At 42.6% G+C, this 17,510-nt stretch overlaps 2 protein-coding genes across 2 annotated transcripts; one reads left to right on the forward strand and one right to left on the reverse strand.

Annotated features, from left to right (window-relative positions):
* The first annotated feature begins 2,647 nt into the window (after positions 1–2,647).
* Positions 2,648–5,001, forward strand: LOC118619718 (olfactory receptor 2A14-like). Its single transcript, XM_036246350.1, is given in 5 exon segments — positions 2,648–2,776; positions 3,678–3,971; positions 4,017–4,605; positions 4,608–4,641; positions 4,938–5,001. Coding segments are annotated over 5 exon segments (1,110 nt in total).
* A 9,424-nt stretch (positions 5,002–14,425) lies between these two features.
* On the reverse strand, positions 14,426–15,370 carry LOC118619719 (olfactory receptor 13-like). The gene has a single exon (XM_036246351.1). The coding sequence runs from the start codon at positions 15,368–15,370 to the stop codon at positions 14,426–14,428; it is 945 nt and encodes a 314-aa protein (XP_036102244.1).
* Positions 15,371–17,510: the final 2,140 nt, after the last annotated feature.

Here is a 17,510-nt window from a genome sequence, read left to right on the forward strand (position 1 = left end):
AGTCCCCCTTTTTAGAGAGGACTACACCGTAAGGCACCTCCTTGGGGGTCCCTGTGCTGGGCTGGGTTTCTAAGGAACCCAGATCAGCGGGCATTGGCTGTGGCCCTGCAAGCAGCCACAGATGAAGGGAGACTGGAGGTGGACCCCTGCTGGTCAAATGTCAGAAAGAACCTGTCCCTGGCAGGTCAGACAGATCCTAGAATGTAGAGCAAATGCAGCTGTTAAGGTGTGTTTGCTCTGGTGGACTAGTGGTTGAGAGGTTCGTGCAAAACAGGAACTGTGAGGACTTCGGAGTTTGGTAGATTCTGTAGGGCGCCATTGCTGAGGAGAGAAAATGGCAGGCTCGGCTCTATTGAAAGCAGAGTGTGTCCATTGGAGAGGCTGCTTTGTGGTCAGAGGGTGGACACACTGAAGAACAGAACAGAACTGAATTATGAAAGTAATGGGGTCCCCAAGAAGGTGCATTCAGCCTAACCAAGCCTCCTGCTCCAAAGACACGCCCCAACAGGGAATGAGAAGGACCCTTCACCTTTATGGGGGTACAGACAGTTGAGAACCTTGACCACCTAGACTCCTCTGAACTCTCTTGACCTGCAGAGATGATGCCCTTGCCTATTGGAAGACAGGACCCCTTCCTACTTCAGGAATATTTGGGGGTTCAGATGAGGCAGAGGACTTTTGGGACAATGCTTGTCTTCCTCAGAATCTGCCTCCATCTCTTCCCTTCCGCCAGGTACATCCACCAGGTGGAATCCCACATAGACCCAGGAAGAGCCTCAGCTGGTAACAGAGCAGACTGCATACATCCTGGCCTCTGTATGAACTGGCTGCCACGCACCGGCAGCCCCGGGAGCCTGCCTGGGGGAGGGGGATCTTAGGGTGGTGGATCAAGAGGTGGCTGGAACATAAAACTAAGTAAGGGAGAGTTGGTCAACACGGAGTCGCTCCCCTAAACTGCAGGATTATCACCTTGGCAGGAGCCCTGGGAAATAGGTCTAATTTATGCTCTATGCTTATTCATGGAAGTTTGGAAAAAGTGGCAGCCTTCATTAAATTTGGTAGAAATGCCAAAATTGCCTTGGAAGGCTCTGAAGGAAGTACTCCAAAGGCTTAGAAAGCAGAAATGTTGTCATGGGGCTATTATTCTGAAAAACCCACCAGCGGCTCGTGTTCCCAGGGGACGAGGCCTGCAGGACATCACTGTAGTTAGAAGGGTGATACAAACGTACAAGTGAGGAGAGCATCAGTGAGGCTTTTATTAGGAGAGGCCATGACACAACCGGGTTTCCTGGTGGCCAGGTAACCAGAACAGCAGAGGCCACAGGGCCGCCCTTCACTGTCAGATGCAAGGTTCACACACTTGCCCTGTGAGGCAGGGAGGTCAAAATGGCCGTCTGGAGGGACCGCAACTGCCTGGGGCTTTAGAGATGGCCATGGGGCAAGACGTGTGGGCAGCCAACCGTACGTCTTAGCACACGTACTCAAAGGAAATGAAGAACGAGTGAAGAGAGGGCACAGATCAGCTACCCCAATGAAGTCCTGGTCCCTTTGCCCAGTCTCCAGGTTTGAGTCAGTTCTCAAACCAGGTATCACCAAAGGTAGAGAGTCGAGGCACCAGAAATAGGACTCTGTGACACCATGAAGATACACCCATAGTGATTTCTCCAGACTTTCCCCAAAAGCCTACAAGCATTTATTTGGGTAACCAGCACTGGAGAAAGGGGGGAAAATTATATATATATATTATATATATATATTCATTTATATATATATTAAATAATTTTTCTTTATTGATTTTAGAGAGGAAGGGAGAGAGGGAGAGAGAAAGAAACATCAATGAGAGACATCGATTGGCTGCCTCCTGCATGCCCCTCACTGGGGATCAGGCCCACAACCTGGGCATGTGCCCTGACTGGGAATTGAACTGGAGACCTCTTGGTGCATGGGTCAACGCTCAACCACTGAGCCACACTGGCCGGGCAGAATATTCATGTATTTAAGAGCTGTGGGATACAGCATGTGAGCTGGAGTTCGTACTCAGAGATCTAAAGCATCATCAATATCCCCTTATCAGGGAAACAGGTGCGAACCAGGTAATTGATGGAGTATTGATCCAGATCCATTCTCACAGGGTTCCACTGGTCCTATCTACTTTCAACTCCTTTTCTCTCCCTTTTCTCCTCTTTTCTCTTTTCCTCTTTCCTTTTCTCTCTGTTCTTTTGATTTCATGTTTGAAAGAAAGGTGAGCACTATCAGGCAGAAAGTGGGGAATCCCCTGTGTGTCTCAGCTCATTTCCAGCTGGTACCTGGCTTCTTCAAGGTTGACCTCTTGGCGGGTGTGAAATGGGCATTTCATAGAAGATACAACTAGTGGTCAACCAATCAAGACAGCATTCAGAAAGCTATCTTAGCAGCGGGAACTTCCCCCTCAGGGGTCTGGATTCTAGAACTAACTGGCTTCTGCCAGAAGATTTTATTTCTCTCTCATGGATGCGCTCCCCTCCTGAAGCCTCCCAGAACACTCCAAGATTTGAGCAGAAAACTACTCCCGATGGAGAAGAGAGAAATACAGAAGAGTAGCTTTTGCAGCAACCCACATTCTTTGTCCTGAATTATCTTGCCTTTGGAAGATGATCAGTGGAGAATCATGGCACTTATCGCCAGACTTGGGCTCAAGTTCATGGCCCTGGGCCAGATAGCCAATGTCTCTGAATATTATAGGGTTGACCTCTTAGGAAGGTGGAGCAAATTAAAAATACAGTCTTTAAAGGAGCAGGTAACATATCAGATCCTCAATAAAGGTCAGAAATGGAAGAGCTGTCTGAGATCATCTACACTTTGCTTTTTATATAAAACCATCCAAATTCCCACGGTTAGTGTGTGTCCATGCTATCAACTAAACTTGGCTCTGCTGAATTATAAGGCAGAAGGTGAACTGGGGAGCCAAAGGTACAAGGAAGAGAAGATACATACTTAATAGGCCAGTTCATGGTAACAAACGCTATAATTGACTAGGTTACTTAGGGAACCAGTGGGAACCGGGAAAGATTCATGGTCAAATTCTGGAAATTCTTTTCCAGGGAGCAGAAATGTAGCCAAAATAGGAAAGAAATGAAAAGAAAGAGATGAATGATGATAGATGAAGTGGTCTGTTGGTTACTCTCCAGACAGGACCTCAGACTCAAAGTAAGACGACCCCTGTCTCAACCTGTAGGCCAGATGCAGTGGGAGCGGGAAGCTGGGGGGGAGGGGAAGGGGCTTGCAGCTCAGAGGCAGGGTCTGCCTGACAAGCCTGGGGACCCCTGTTCTGTTTCTTTCTGAGTGGGAAGCTCGAGGGCCAAGCCATGGTAAAAGAAGAGGACCAGACCAAACATTTTGTGGTCTTTTTAATACTGTTAATAACAGCTAACATGTAACATGCACCATCTAGCAGTCTAGTGGTATTGAGTCTTCACATCAGCCCTTGACTCCAATCTGTACATTTCATGGTCTCTGTTCCTCACACCAGCCCTGTAGACAGCCGTGGTCACTGTTGTACAGATGAGCACAGGGAGCCTTAGACGCAGGACTTCCCGATCTTGGAGTTCGCCTTACAGAATCGAGATCGGAATGACGGTCTGACCAACGCTGTTAACCACACCGCTTTCGTCCTCATGTAAGGATCTGGCTCTTCTCAGTCCCTGCTAGTTTTCCTGCCAGGGAAGAACAGAGAAACGATCGACGGACTTTCCCTTAGTCTGTGCACGGAAGTCACCCTGCTGGGATTCCAAGTTGAGCCAGGACTGGAGATTTTCCTCTTTGGACTTTTCTCTCTGTTCTATACCCTCACCCTGGTGTGAAATGGAGTCATCCTGGGCCTTGTCTGCTTAGATCATAGACTTCACACCCCCATGTACTTCTTCCTCGCACACCTGGCCATCATAGACATGTCCTATGCTTCCAACAATGTCCCCAAGATGCTGGTAAACTTAGTGAGCCAGAAGAGGACCATCTCCTTTGTCCCTTGCATTATGCAGACTTATTTGTATTTGGCTTTTGCTCACGCGGAGTGCCTGATCTTGGTGGTGATGTCCTATGATCGGTTCGTGGCCATCTGCCAGCCCCTCCATTACTCTGTCATCATGAACTGGAGGGTGTGCGTGGCCCTGGCCGCCTCTTCCTGGGTATTCAGCTTCCTCTTGGCTCTGGTCCATTTAGTGCTCATCCTGAGACTGCCCTTCTGTGGGCCTTGTGAAATCAACCACTTCTTCTGTGAGATCCTGTCTGTCCTGGGGCTGGCCTGCGTGGACACCAGGCTCAACCAGGTTGTCATCTTTGTTGCCTGTGTGTTTGTCTTAGTGGTGCCCCTCAGCGTGGTGCTTGTGTCCTACACATGCATCCTCTTTGCCATCCTGAGGATCCAGTCTGGGGAGGGCCACAGGAAGGCCTTCTCCACCTGCTCCTCCCACCTCTGTGTGGTCGGGCTCTTCTTTGGCAGCGCCATCGTCATGTACATGGCGCCCAAATCCCGCCACCCTGAGGAGCAGCAGAAGGTCCTGTCCCTGTTTTACAGTCTTTTCAACCCTATGCTGAACCTACTGATCTACAGCCTGAGGAACTCAGAGGTCAGGGAGCCCTGGGGAGAGCTCTGTGCAAGGAGAGGTCAGCTCGAGGGACCTCAGAGAGCAACATGGGGAGGGCGTGTCTCCCTGTACATTACAGTAGGAGGCGTTTCTTGCCTTGTGCTGTACTAAATGCCATATTAAAATAGACTGTGACAGGCCTAAACCAATTTCCTGAAACCATATAGGCTTTTGAAAATAAGATAGATGCATGTCTCCATGACCTGGGGTAGAGAAAGATTCTCAGACATGATCCAAAAAGCACAAGACATAAAATCTGAAAACTTGATAGATATTGGGCCTTTTAAAAAATGAATCATTCACTGCTGGGGGCAGGTTGGACCGGGAGGAGGGTGTCAATGAGGGAAAAAGGACAGATTCCGACATGGCGGCGGAGTGAACGGAGGCTGCACAGACTGTCTCCCAGAACCAAAGTGGAATTACAACTAAAACACAGACAAATCGACAGGAAAAAGCAACAGAAATGCAGCTTGCGAGAACCATATAACCTGGGATACTGACTCCATCCTGATAGGATTGTGGAGGCACAAGAGGGGGACTGGGAGCCCACAGAAAGCAGCAGTCTGAGCTGTGAGCAGCACCCTCGGGGTTACAGTCCCAGGCGGCTCCACAGCTCAGAGCCTTGACAAACACTAAAATAGCCACAGCCACTCACCTTGGGCTTCGGCAGAGGGAGGACAGACTGGACTGGAACTGTGTGGGGACACCCGGGATTTGGAGGGCGTTCAGATCTTTTGCTGAGTTGCAGCCACGTAGGAGGCTGGTCAACTTACTCCTTCACAGGGCTCTGAGGAGAGGTGGCGGCCACTCCCCCGGAGATTCAACCCCACCCAGGTGGACCATGGAAATGCAAATTGAGACTCATTAACAACCAGCATCTGCCCCACCCTCAGGAAATCCCCTTACGCTGAGCACCTGAGGGAGTTTTTCATTCAACTGAGAACCCAAGTCTCTTCAAGTAACCGCTAATGATAGCCTCCGGTAAAAAGCTAAAGGATACCTGAACCATTCCTGAGCTAGCAACTCTAACCAGGTAAGTATGACTTGACAGTGCTGGTTCACGTGGGTCCTCCCTCGCCCATCCAATCCCAGGAGAGTGAGCCACAAACAACAGAACACCAACACCCACAAGGAAAATTTGGCAGGCTCCAAAGCCCACTGTGATAGCCAACATAGTAAAACAAAGAAACAAATGCCAAATGAAAGAACAAGAGACCTCTACTGAAAATGAGATAAATGAGGAACAGTTACGCAAGTTAACAGAGCTAGAATTCAGAGCCATAATCTTGAGGAAACTCAACACCATGAGTAAGGACATCAACACCATGAGTAAAGACATAGAAATGTTGAAAGTCGACCAATTAGAAAATAAAAACCATCAAGAAGAAATGAAGAATGACATATCAGAAATAAAGAACACATTGGAAGGTCTAAACAGCAGAGTACAGGAAGCTGAGGACCGGATCAGTGAATTAGAAGACAGGGTAGAAAAAAAATCAACCAATCAGAAAACCAAAAAAAAAAAAACAATTAAAACACAGGAAGACAGCTTAAGAGAACTGTGGGACAAGAGGAAATGTAATAATATTCTCATCATAGAAGTCCCCAAAAAGGAGATAATGAGCAAGGGTTAGAGAATATATTTGAAGAAATAGGGCATTTAAGTTCAAGAAGCACAGAGAGCCCCAAGTAAGAAGAACCCAAACAGGACCACACCAAGACACATAGTAATTAAAATGCCAAAAATTAGAGACAAAGAGAGAATCCTGACGGCAGTAAGAGTTAAGCAACAGGTTACCTACAAAGGAACCCCCATAAGGTTCTCAGCTGACTTCTCAACAGAAACACTACAGGTCAGAAGGGAATGGCACGAAGGAATCAAGGTCACGAAAAACAAGGATCTGAATCCAAGACAACTCTACCCAGCCAAGCTATCATTCAAAATAGAAGGTCAAATAAAGAGCTTTCCAGACAAAACAAAGGCTAAGGGAATACATTACCACCAAACCAGCACTGCAAGAAATGTTAAAAGAACTGCTGTAATTAGTAGAAGAAATAGGAAGAAAAATATAAGCACACTAAACATAAATGGCAATAAATAAGTACATATCAATAATGACCTTAAATGTAAATGAATTGAATGCTCCCATAAAAGGACACAGAGTAGATGATTGGATAAGAAAGCATGACTCATCTATATGTTATTTACAAGAGACCCACCTCACAAAAAACGACTCACATAGGTTGCAAGTGAAGGAATAGAAAAAAAAAATCTTCCAAGCAAACATAAAGGAAAAAAAAAGCTGGAGTACCAATAGTCATACCTGATAAAATAGATTTTGAAATAAAGGCTATAACTAGTGACAAACAAGGCCACTACATAATATTGAAAGAATATCAATCCAACAGGAAGATATAACCTTGATAAACATATATGCACCCAATATAGGAGCATCAACATGTATTGAAAATATTCTGAAGAACTTCAAAGGAGAAATTGACAGCAATACAATCATAGCAGGGGACTTCAACACCCTGCTGACATAATGGGATAGATCCTCTAGACAAAATATTGGCAAAAAAACAGAGACTTTAAATGAAGCTCTAGACCAACTGAATGTAATAGATATCTACAGAGAATTACACAACAAAACTACACAATTCACATTCTTCTCAAGTGCACATGGGACTTTCTCAAAGATAGACCACGTGTTAGAACACAAACTAAATCTCTACAAGTTCAAGAAGATTGAGATCATATCAAGCATCTTCTCAGATCACAATGGCATGGCACTAGAAATCAATTGCAGCAAGAATATGCAAAACATTTGAACACATGAGGCTAAATAGCATGTTATTGAACAATTAATGGGTTACCGAGGAGATCAAGGAAAAAATTAAAAACTTCCTGGAAACCAATGAAAATTAACACACAAAATCTACTGGATGCAGTGAAAGCAGTTCTGAGAAGGAAGATCATAGCACTACAGGCCTGCATCAAGAAACAAGAACAATTTCTAATAGACTATCTAACCTCACAACTTAAAGAACTAGAAAGCAAACAGAAAGCAAACCCCAGAGCAAGTAGAGAAAAGGAAATAGTAAAGATTAGAGCAGAAATAAATGACATGGTGACCAAAAAAAAAATCAAAGGATCAATGAAACAAAAAGCTGGTTTTTCAGAAAGATAAACAAGATTTATGGACCCTTAGGTAGACACACCAAGAAACAAAGAGAGAGAACCCAAATACACAAAATCAGAAATGAAAGAGGAGAAGTAAGAACTGACACCACAGAAATACAAAAGATCGTTAACAACTACTATGAACAATTATATGGCAACAAATTCAACAATCTAAGCAAAATGAACAAAATTCTAGAAACACAGAGTCTCCCAAAACTGGACTGGGAAGAGAGAGAAAACTTGAACAGACCAATAACAATTAAGGAAATTGACAAGGTAATCAAGACTCTCCAGCAAACAACAGCCCATGCCCGGAAGGACTCACGGGGAAGTTTTACCAAACATTCAAAGAAGAACTAACACCCATTATCCTCAAACTATTTTTAAAAAATCAAATAGAAGGAAGACTTCCAAACTCGTTTTATGAGGCCAGCATAATTCTAATTCCAAAACCAGAAAATGACACTACAAAGAAAGAAAACTACAGGCCAATATCTCTGATGAACATAGATGCAAAAATCCTTAACAAAATACTAGCAAATCTAATCCAGCAATACATCAAAAAGTTATTCACCATGACCAAGTGGGATTCATCCCAGGGATGCAAGTATGGTAAAATATTTGTAAATCAATAAATGTGATACACCACAATGTGGGAATAGAAAGATCATATCTCAACATAATAAAGCCCATATTTGAAAGACGTACAGCCAACATCATACTCAATGGGCAGAAACTAAAAGTATTTCCCCTTAAAAACAGGAACAAGACAGGGATGCCCACATTCACCACTCTTATTTAAATAATACTGGAAGTCTTAGCCACAGCAATCAGACACAAAGAAAAAATAATGGGGATCCTAATCGGAAAGGAGGAAGTGAAACTGTTATTATTTGCAGATGACATGATTTTATACATAGACAACCCTAAAGACTCCATCAAAAATCTACTAGACTTAATAAATGCATTTGGCAAAGTACCAGGACACAAAATTAACGTTCAGAAATCGACGGCATTCTTATATACCAATGATGAACTCACAGAAAGAGAAACTGAAAAAACAATCCCATTAATCATCATGGCAAAAAAATTAAGATACTTAGGAATAAACTTACCAAAGAAGTAAAGAACCCATTTGCAGAAAACTACAGACATTGAAAAAAGAAATAGAGGAAGATATAAAAAAAATGAAAGCAGATACCTTGTTCATGGATTGGAAGCATTAACATCATTAAAATGTTCATATTACCCAAAGCAATCTATAGATTCAATGCAATCCCCATCAAAATACCAACGACCTACTTCACAGAATGAGAACAAATACTTCAACATTTCATATGGAACCAAAAAAAGACCTCGAATAGCCACAGCGATCTTGAAAAAGAAGGACAAAGTAGGTGGGATCACAGTACTGGATATCAGATTATACTACAAAGCTACTGTAATCAAAATAGCCTAGTACTGGCACAAGAACAAGCACATAGACCAGTGGAACAGAATAGAGAACCCAGAAATGGACCCAAGACATTATGCTCAATTAATATTTGACAAACGTGGCAAGAGCATACAGTGGAGTAAAGACAACCTCTTTAATAAATGGTGTTGGGAAAATTGGACAGCTACAGGCAAAAAAATTAAACTAAAACATCAACTTACACCATACACAAAAATAAACTCAAAATAGATAAAAGACTTAAATGTGACCCGTGAATCCATAAAAATCTTGGAAGAAAATGTAGGCAACAAAATTTCAGACATCATACGCAGCAGAATTTTCAATGATGCATCACCTAAGGCAACAGAAACAAAGGAAAAAATGAACACATGGGACTACATCAAACTAAAAAGCTTCTGCACAGCAAAAGAAACAACCATCAAAATGGAAAGGCAACCTACTGTGTGGGAGACCATCATTGCCAATGATACATCAGGTAAGGGGTTAATTTCCAAAATATATTGAGTGCTCATACAACTCAACAAAAGCAAGACAAAGAACCCAATTATAAAATGGGCAGAGGACTTAAATAGACATCTCTCTCTCCAAACAGGACATACAAATGGCCAAGAGACATATGAAGAAATGCTCAACATCACTAATCATCAGAGAGATGCAAATTAAAACAACAATGAGGTATCATCTCCTACCTGTCAGAATGGCCACCATCAACAAATCATCAAACAAGTGTTGGCAAGGGTGTGGAGAAAAGGGGACTCTAGTACACAGCTGGTGGGAATGCAGACTGGTGCAGCCACTATGGAAAACACTGTGGTGTTTCCCCAAAAAATTAAAAATTGAACTCTCATTTGACCCCGTGATCCCGCTTCTAGGAATAAACCCTAAGAAGCCTGAAACACCTATCAGAAAGAATATGTGTATCCCCATATTCATAGCAACACTATTTAGAATCGCTAAGATCTGGAAACATCCCAAGTATCCATCAGTAGACAAATGGATAACAAGTTGTGGTACATACACACAATGGAGTACTATGCAGCTGAAAAAAAGAAAGCTCTCTTATCCTCTGAGATGACATGGAGAGACCTGGAAAGTATTATCCTAAGCGAAACAAGCGAAGCAGAAAAAGACAAATACCACATGATCTCACTTATTTGTGGAATATAATGAATATAACAGTGTGAGGAATAGTGTAGACCCAGAGACGTGTAAGTAGGGTACAGACTGACAACCCTCAGAAGAGGGCATAGTAGGGGAAGGAAAGAGATAAACCACAGAACTTATATGCATGTACACATAACCAATGGACATGAAAAACAACGCTGGGGACGGGGTGTGGGGGATAGGGAGGAGGGTGTCAACAGGGTAAAAAAGGAGAAACATCTGTAACAAAAATATAATTTCAAAAATAAATATACAAAAATAATAAATATAATTTAAAAATTTAAAAAACAAAAAAGAATTCTTTGTCAAACTCGCTGCCACTGCTGATCACAGCATCCTGTGATAACCGTTATGATGAATGGCTCAACATCCCAGAGATTTCTGGATGAATATAGAGACAGATGTCTCTGGTCCCAATAAGGCATAGGGAAAAGGCAGACAGGGAAGAAAGGTAAGTGGTCAGGTGCATGTATACCCTGGCTTCCCATTGTGGTTTGAAAGACAGATAGGGGCTTGTTAGAGCTGATGAGAATGAACCTGAAAGCACACAGGTATTTCTCCACACTCCCCATTGGTACCTCTGGGTGGAGACCAGGGTGCAGGGCAACTGCATAAAACACGGCAGCAGGGGGCGCAGGAGAGGTGAGCGCTGAAGAACTGAGCTGTTAGACAAGCCTGGGGCAGCTCTCCTGGCTCCAGGCTGCCTCCCTATTTTCTGGAAAAAGTTCTGAGGATTCCACATGTCCCCAGATGATAGATGCAAGTATTGGACGAAAGGGCTACATCTTTCCCAGGCAATCACCGTGCTGCCAGTGAGACAGCCTGGAACCTGAGGGCTCCAGGGTGCTCAACCAGGCCCGAGATCAAGAGAGAACACACAGCCATGTCAGAGAGGGTCATAGCACCAACCCAGGGGTAAGACATGGAGGAGACACCAAGGAAGTATAATTGATGCTGACTCGATATCATAAGAGAACATACTTCCCACAGCCCCATGCTCCAGGGCTAAAGACAGGACAGGTCATGAATACTTCCAGAGAGGCCAAATCTCAGCAGCTAACAGCCAGGCCTCCCCAAGGATGCAGCGGGTCTCCCAGGAGAGACTGCCGCATGGACCACGGAGAGGCCACGAGGAAGCGGCTCTTCAAACCAGGCAGGACAGAGAGCTTCAAAGAAACGTTTAGAAATTCATGGAGCCCTGACACCAATAGAGAGCTGCATTTTCCCACTCCCCGAACCTCTTAGCTGCTAATTAAAATTATCGAGCTAGTCCGGCTGGTGTGGCTCAGTGGTTAAGCATTGACACATGCACCAGGAGTTCGCCGGTTCAATTCCTGGTCAGGGCACATGCCCAGGTTGTGGGCCCAGTCTCCAGAGGGGGCATGCAGGAGGCGGCCAATCGATGTTCTCTCTCATTGGTGTTTCTACCTCTCTCTCCCTTTCCTTTCTTCTCTCTCTAGAATCAATAGAGGAAAAAGTATTTTTTTAAAATACAGAGCTAATTATAAAAGAATAAATTAGTTCCTTATTTCTGGTTCAACTCTTTAAAACACAACAAAAAAACACCTGTAACCCAGTAATATATTCATGTGTACAATTATCAGAGTCATGCCAATCTCCCTAATGAGACTATATACCTGTCCAGGTAGAAATTCATATACAATTGACAATGTAAATGCATCCCCCATGCATTCAAAACCAGATGTATAATTTTACTTCCTAAACACTTATTTACTAATAGATTAATGTTGACCAATAAAGCTTGCTAATAACATCGTCAATTAACATGTATATTGTAGATTATACATATTATATACTGTACTCTTACAATAAAGCAAAAGAAAAATGTTACAAAAGTCAGAAGGAAGAGAAAATACATTTACAATATATACTGAAAAACACATCTGTGTCAAAATAGGCCCATGAAGTTCGAACCCCTGTTTTTCAAGGGTCAACTATATTTGGTTCATCGTCGTCTTACCAGTATCTAGCTCAGTGTAAGGAACATTGTAAGTGATGAGTAAAAGTTAACAATAATGATATTGGCAGCCTACCAGAGTTGAAGTCAAAGCAAATCTATGTCTAGGGCCTTCACAACCCAGAACATCCCTGAGTACATGTCAACAGAAATGATTGCTTCGGTTCGTCAAAACACACGTATAATAACATTCAAGGACTAATTATTTATTATAGCCCAAATTGTAAACAATGAAATATACTGCCAGAAATGGGATAAATTGTGATTGATTTATACAATGTAATCTAGGAAACAATTTAATGAAATAGAGCCACAGGTAACAACCTGTATCTCACAAACATAATAATGAATGAAAAGAGAAAATAAAAAAATGCACATTTTCACTATAAACACATACATATATATAAATTTTTGCAAGTTTGAATTGTATTTACCCCTGTATATTTATATATTACTTCTTCAGAGAATTGACATTGCAAAGGAAAGACTCTATGAATCATTTACTTCATAAATTACTTGAAGTCTTAGCATTTTGTATCACATAAAAAGATATATTTAGTAATATTTCTGCCTTTGTCCAGAATAGTAGAAAATATCATATTACATTGTCTCATTTATAAGTCACAATCTTTATTCTTCAAGAATAATAAATGTATGTAGAGGACAAGTTTAATAATTACCATTTATTGAGCTCTTACTCTAACTCATGGATTCTGCTAAGCATTTGGACAGAGTACTTCCAGTTTACAACAAACCCCTGAGCCTAGTATTAGTCAATTTATTTTTAAGTTCCTAAGAATTCATGTACATTGTAGAAGTCTGTACCTCTAGCATCTGGCAGAACTTTGTAAAACCATGGGTTATAACCTTTTTTTGGTCATGATGTCCACATAACAGATTTTCCTACAAAATGGGAAGCTTTATTAAAAAGAAATCCATATATGTTTCTCTTTTAAAATACTTTTCATGAAACAACACATTGCTTTAATGTTAAATCTTTACCTTAGATACAGTTTAAGTATTCAGAAGGTTTATTTTAGCACATAATTTGAAGAAAGAGTTGAAAAAGTAAGTCTCTTTATAAATCTTGTCCCACTACTTCATAACTGTGCTCTAGCACTTCAAACTTCAATATTCAAATTTCATGTTTGATTAAAATGGCTATTTAACTTACCTCAACTCTCTTCATTTCAAAAGCAAATCATTTTTGATCATTTATTGATTTATATCATTGATCAACTAGTCACCACAACAATTAAAGTCTATTCTTATTTGCCATAATGTTCTGTGTAAGTTTTGGTCATTTCCCATAGGACACACCTGACAAAACTAATGAGAGAAAATATATAATTCTTGCAACTTCTTCCATTCTGCTCTCTCATGTCCTCCACCCATGGTTCTCAACCTACACTCCAGAAGCAGAGAAAATCAATGACAGAGGAAACTCTAATAGTCTGTATGTTTTTAGCATGGCGTCCTTTGGGGATTTCTTCTCGTTAGTTCTATCACAGTTACATCCTTAATTCTCTTTCCCTGGAAGTTGATGATGCCTTAGAGAAACATCACTAATTAACATATAAATATGCCGGGCGATGATTAAATATTTAAAATGCAGACCTATTTTTGAAGATGACAGTTGCTGAACTTAAAATATGTAAATAACCACTATGTGACAAGTCACTCTCAACTCCTATACTCTCAATAATCTGCCAAAACTTTGTTTTCTTCTACTACATTTCGTCCCCAAGTCCTGATTATGGAATACACTCAGGTATTTCCTCTTGTTCCGAACATCTCACATAACCATATTGAAAGTGTGTGTGCCATGCAGAGAAGCACGAGGTCTTCCCTTGCTTATGCAGCACTGCAGAGGGAGGAAAGCACAATAGGCTTTCTTGGGAAGTACTCGCAGGACAACCCCCAGGAGATGAAGAGGAATTCCCAGAGCATGTCTGTGTATCTGGACAGACACAGCATGAGATGACTTCTCGGGTCCCTTTAAACCTGCTTAGGCTGTTACCCTATAAGGCTTTCATGAAGTTCTCTCCTTTTTCAAGCATCCTCTTCAAAGCAGCTTTGACTTCTCTGTTCCTCAGACTATAGATGAGCGGATTAAGCATGGGGTTGAAAAGGCTGTGAAACAGGAGGAGATATTTCTTCTGCTCCTTGGGGTCCCCATGTGGGGGCCCAACATACATAATCATGGCTGTGCCATAGAAGAGCCCGACCACGCAGAGGTGGGATGAGCAGGTGGAGAAGGCTTTCTGACGCCCTTCCCCTGACTGGATCTTTAGGATGGCACGTAGAATACACACGTAGGAAATCACAATGGAGGACAACGGTCCCACCAGCACAGACACTGACCCAGCCAAAACCATAATCTCATTAATGTGGGTATCTGCACAGGCAAGTTTGAGAACAGCTATGATTTCACAGAAAAAGTGATTCACTTTCTGGGGTCCACAGAAGGGCAACGGTAAGAGTAACACTATATGTACTAGGGCCAGGAGGACTCCTAGAGTCCACGAAGCCACTGCCAGGGTGACGCAGACTCTCCAGCTCATGATGACAGAATACCAGAGGGGGTGGCAGATGGCCACATACCGATCATAGGACATCACCACCAGGAGAAGACATTCTGTGTGAGCAAAAGTCAAGAAGAGAAAGGTCTGGGTCACGCAGCCAGCAAAGGAGACAGGCTTGGCTGGACTCAGGAGGTTTACCAGCATCTGGGGCACCGTGTTGCAGGCGTAGGATATGTCAACGATGGCCAGGTGTGAGAGGAAGAAGTACATGGGGGTGTGCAGCCGGGAGTCCAGCCTGATGAGCCCCAGGATGGCCCCGTTGCCCAGCATGGTGAAGGCATAGAACAGGGAGAAGAGCCCGAAGAGGAGCATCTGAACCCTTGGGCTGACGGGAAATCCCAGCAGGAGGAACTCTGTGACTGAAGTCTGATTGTCCCCCATGGCCCTGGGAAGAGACAAGGGAGCACCACGTCTGAACGCCTGAGGGAAGGGTGTGACCTGGTGGATCTGTGTGCCTTTGTTTCTTTCCTCAGGAAACATCCTCAGTGATATTTGCCCTGTCAGTCACTTACTAAGTGAATACTACGCACTGCAAATGACACGGAAGGACATTGATTTTTTCACTGGGATCAACTGAAAGCTAGTATCCTCTTATAGTAGTCAGCAAATCTTACCTTTATTCCCCAGTATTCACCACAGTTCAAAATCTGTTACTACTCCAACTGCGTTCACAGCACGGAGCCCTTGCCCCGGCACTGGGATTGCACCCGAGGTTCGCCCATGTGTGCTCCTGCCTCAGTGCACACAGGCCACACGTGGGAATGTAGCTGTGCACCTGCATCTGTATCCACACGTGAGGATGGGAAGGCGGACGAGGAGCATGTTGGACACCCCCCTATCAGGGGATCTCACCAAATTGCGCGTTCATTACATGAATTTCTTGTTAGCCATGTCATTTTTATTGCCACACCTTTAGCGGGTTTAGTAGAAAGAACTTTGTCTTGAGACTTGTGTGCCCACAGATGGTCCACTCTGATCGGACGTCACCTGTCATCTCTTATCCTCTGCGTGAACATTTATATTCTATAGCTGCATGTATGTGCATAATGTATAAGTTAGATATAGAGTTATATATATGCACATGCACTTGAAACCTTATTATGTGCAACTGTTCAAGGGACTTGGTATTTTATATGATTATCTGCTCCATTTCACCAGAAAAATGCTGGTTCAATGATTTCTTGATGGGTCATAGCCTGAGACTGAAAAACATCCTGACCAATATCCAAGGCTAGAGCTAAAGCTCTAAGTATATACTCATATTCCTAGAACTGTCAACATATTTTATACCTTAACGGTAATATAAAGTTATTATTTATCACGAATTCTTACATTTCGTTGTTTACTACTACTGAAGAGTGGGTATTTTGAGGATTGCCTTGTAACTACTACACCATTGCTTTTATTTTCCTGTCTGTCTGAGTCTACGTCCTTCTTCAGTCTAGAATCTATCTGAAGTTCACTAAAACAGGAATCGCAGAAAAATTCATAATTGAGTTCCCATCTGTCAGTTGCCCTTTCAAATTTTCTGAGAAGTTAATATTTGCAAGGTTTTAGAAGCAAAAGTGTGAACGTTTTACACTGCTTCAAAGGAAGAAGTAGAATTCACAGTCGAAATATTGGGAGATGATTTTATCTTAGTCCAAGAAATAATTCCATAACAATAGGAATCATCTCCTTGAAGAAAGCTTCAAGGTTGTTTTATTAGGACTGAACTTTATGTCAGTGAATAGTCTAAAGCAGAGGTTGGTGAACCATCGATTCCTGATGGGATTCCCATGTTATGTGGGAAGTTGAACAAGAATGCTATCTCTTCCAACTGTAAAATTCATTGGCCCTAAATGTATAAAAAAGCATTGACCATTCTCATTTCAACTCTTCCACCATTTGGGAACAAGGAAGAAAGTGGTGCTGTTTCTAAAATGTCATCTGATAAAGGCATATAATTAACAAAATTGGAAGGACCAATGAGTGTCATCTCATCTCCCTTCTATCTGCAAGTAACTAAAACACAGGACATAAAATCCACAGGCATCTACTAAACGTATTCAATGTCCTGCCACATGTCCTGGCTGAGGACATACAAGACAATTCCTGTCTGCTGGTGTACATGACCTGCTTGGAATGACAAGACTGTTAAAAGGACTCAAAAGATGATAATTCTCAAATTCAAATAACTCACCAAGTGGAAGTTCACTTGTAAAATATAACCTTCAGGAGACTCTTTTAAAACAAACTCATTATGTGGTCAGTTGGGTTCATTATTTCATGAAAACAGGACTTCATTTCATGGGACAATGAAAAAATTTTCAAGCAACTTTCTCAAACAGCTGTCTTATCATTTAAAGAAGAAAGTCAAGCCCTGGCCAGTTTGGCTCAGCGGTTAGAGCGCCCACCTGCGGTCCGGAGAGACCCGGGTTCGGTTCCCGCTAAGGGCATGTACCTTGGTTGCAGTTTGTCCCCGGTCCTGGTTGGTCGTGCGGGTGGCAGCCACTCAATGTGTCCCTTTCACATTGATGTT

Source organism: Molossus molossus, unplaced genomic scaffold (assembly GCF_014108415.1).
Source record: "Molossus molossus isolate mMolMol1 unplaced genomic scaffold, mMolMol1.p scaffold_m16_p_7, whole genome shotgun sequence".
Taxonomy (NCBI): Eukaryota; Metazoa; Chordata; class Mammalia; order Chiroptera; family Molossidae; genus Molossus; species Molossus molossus.

Bases quoted from the DNA above. Each gene is read 5' to 3' on its own strand.
- LOC118619719 (XM_036246351.1), bottom strand. From the start codon at position 15,370: ATGGGGGACAATCAGACTTCAGTCACAGAGTTCCTCCTGCTGGGATTT.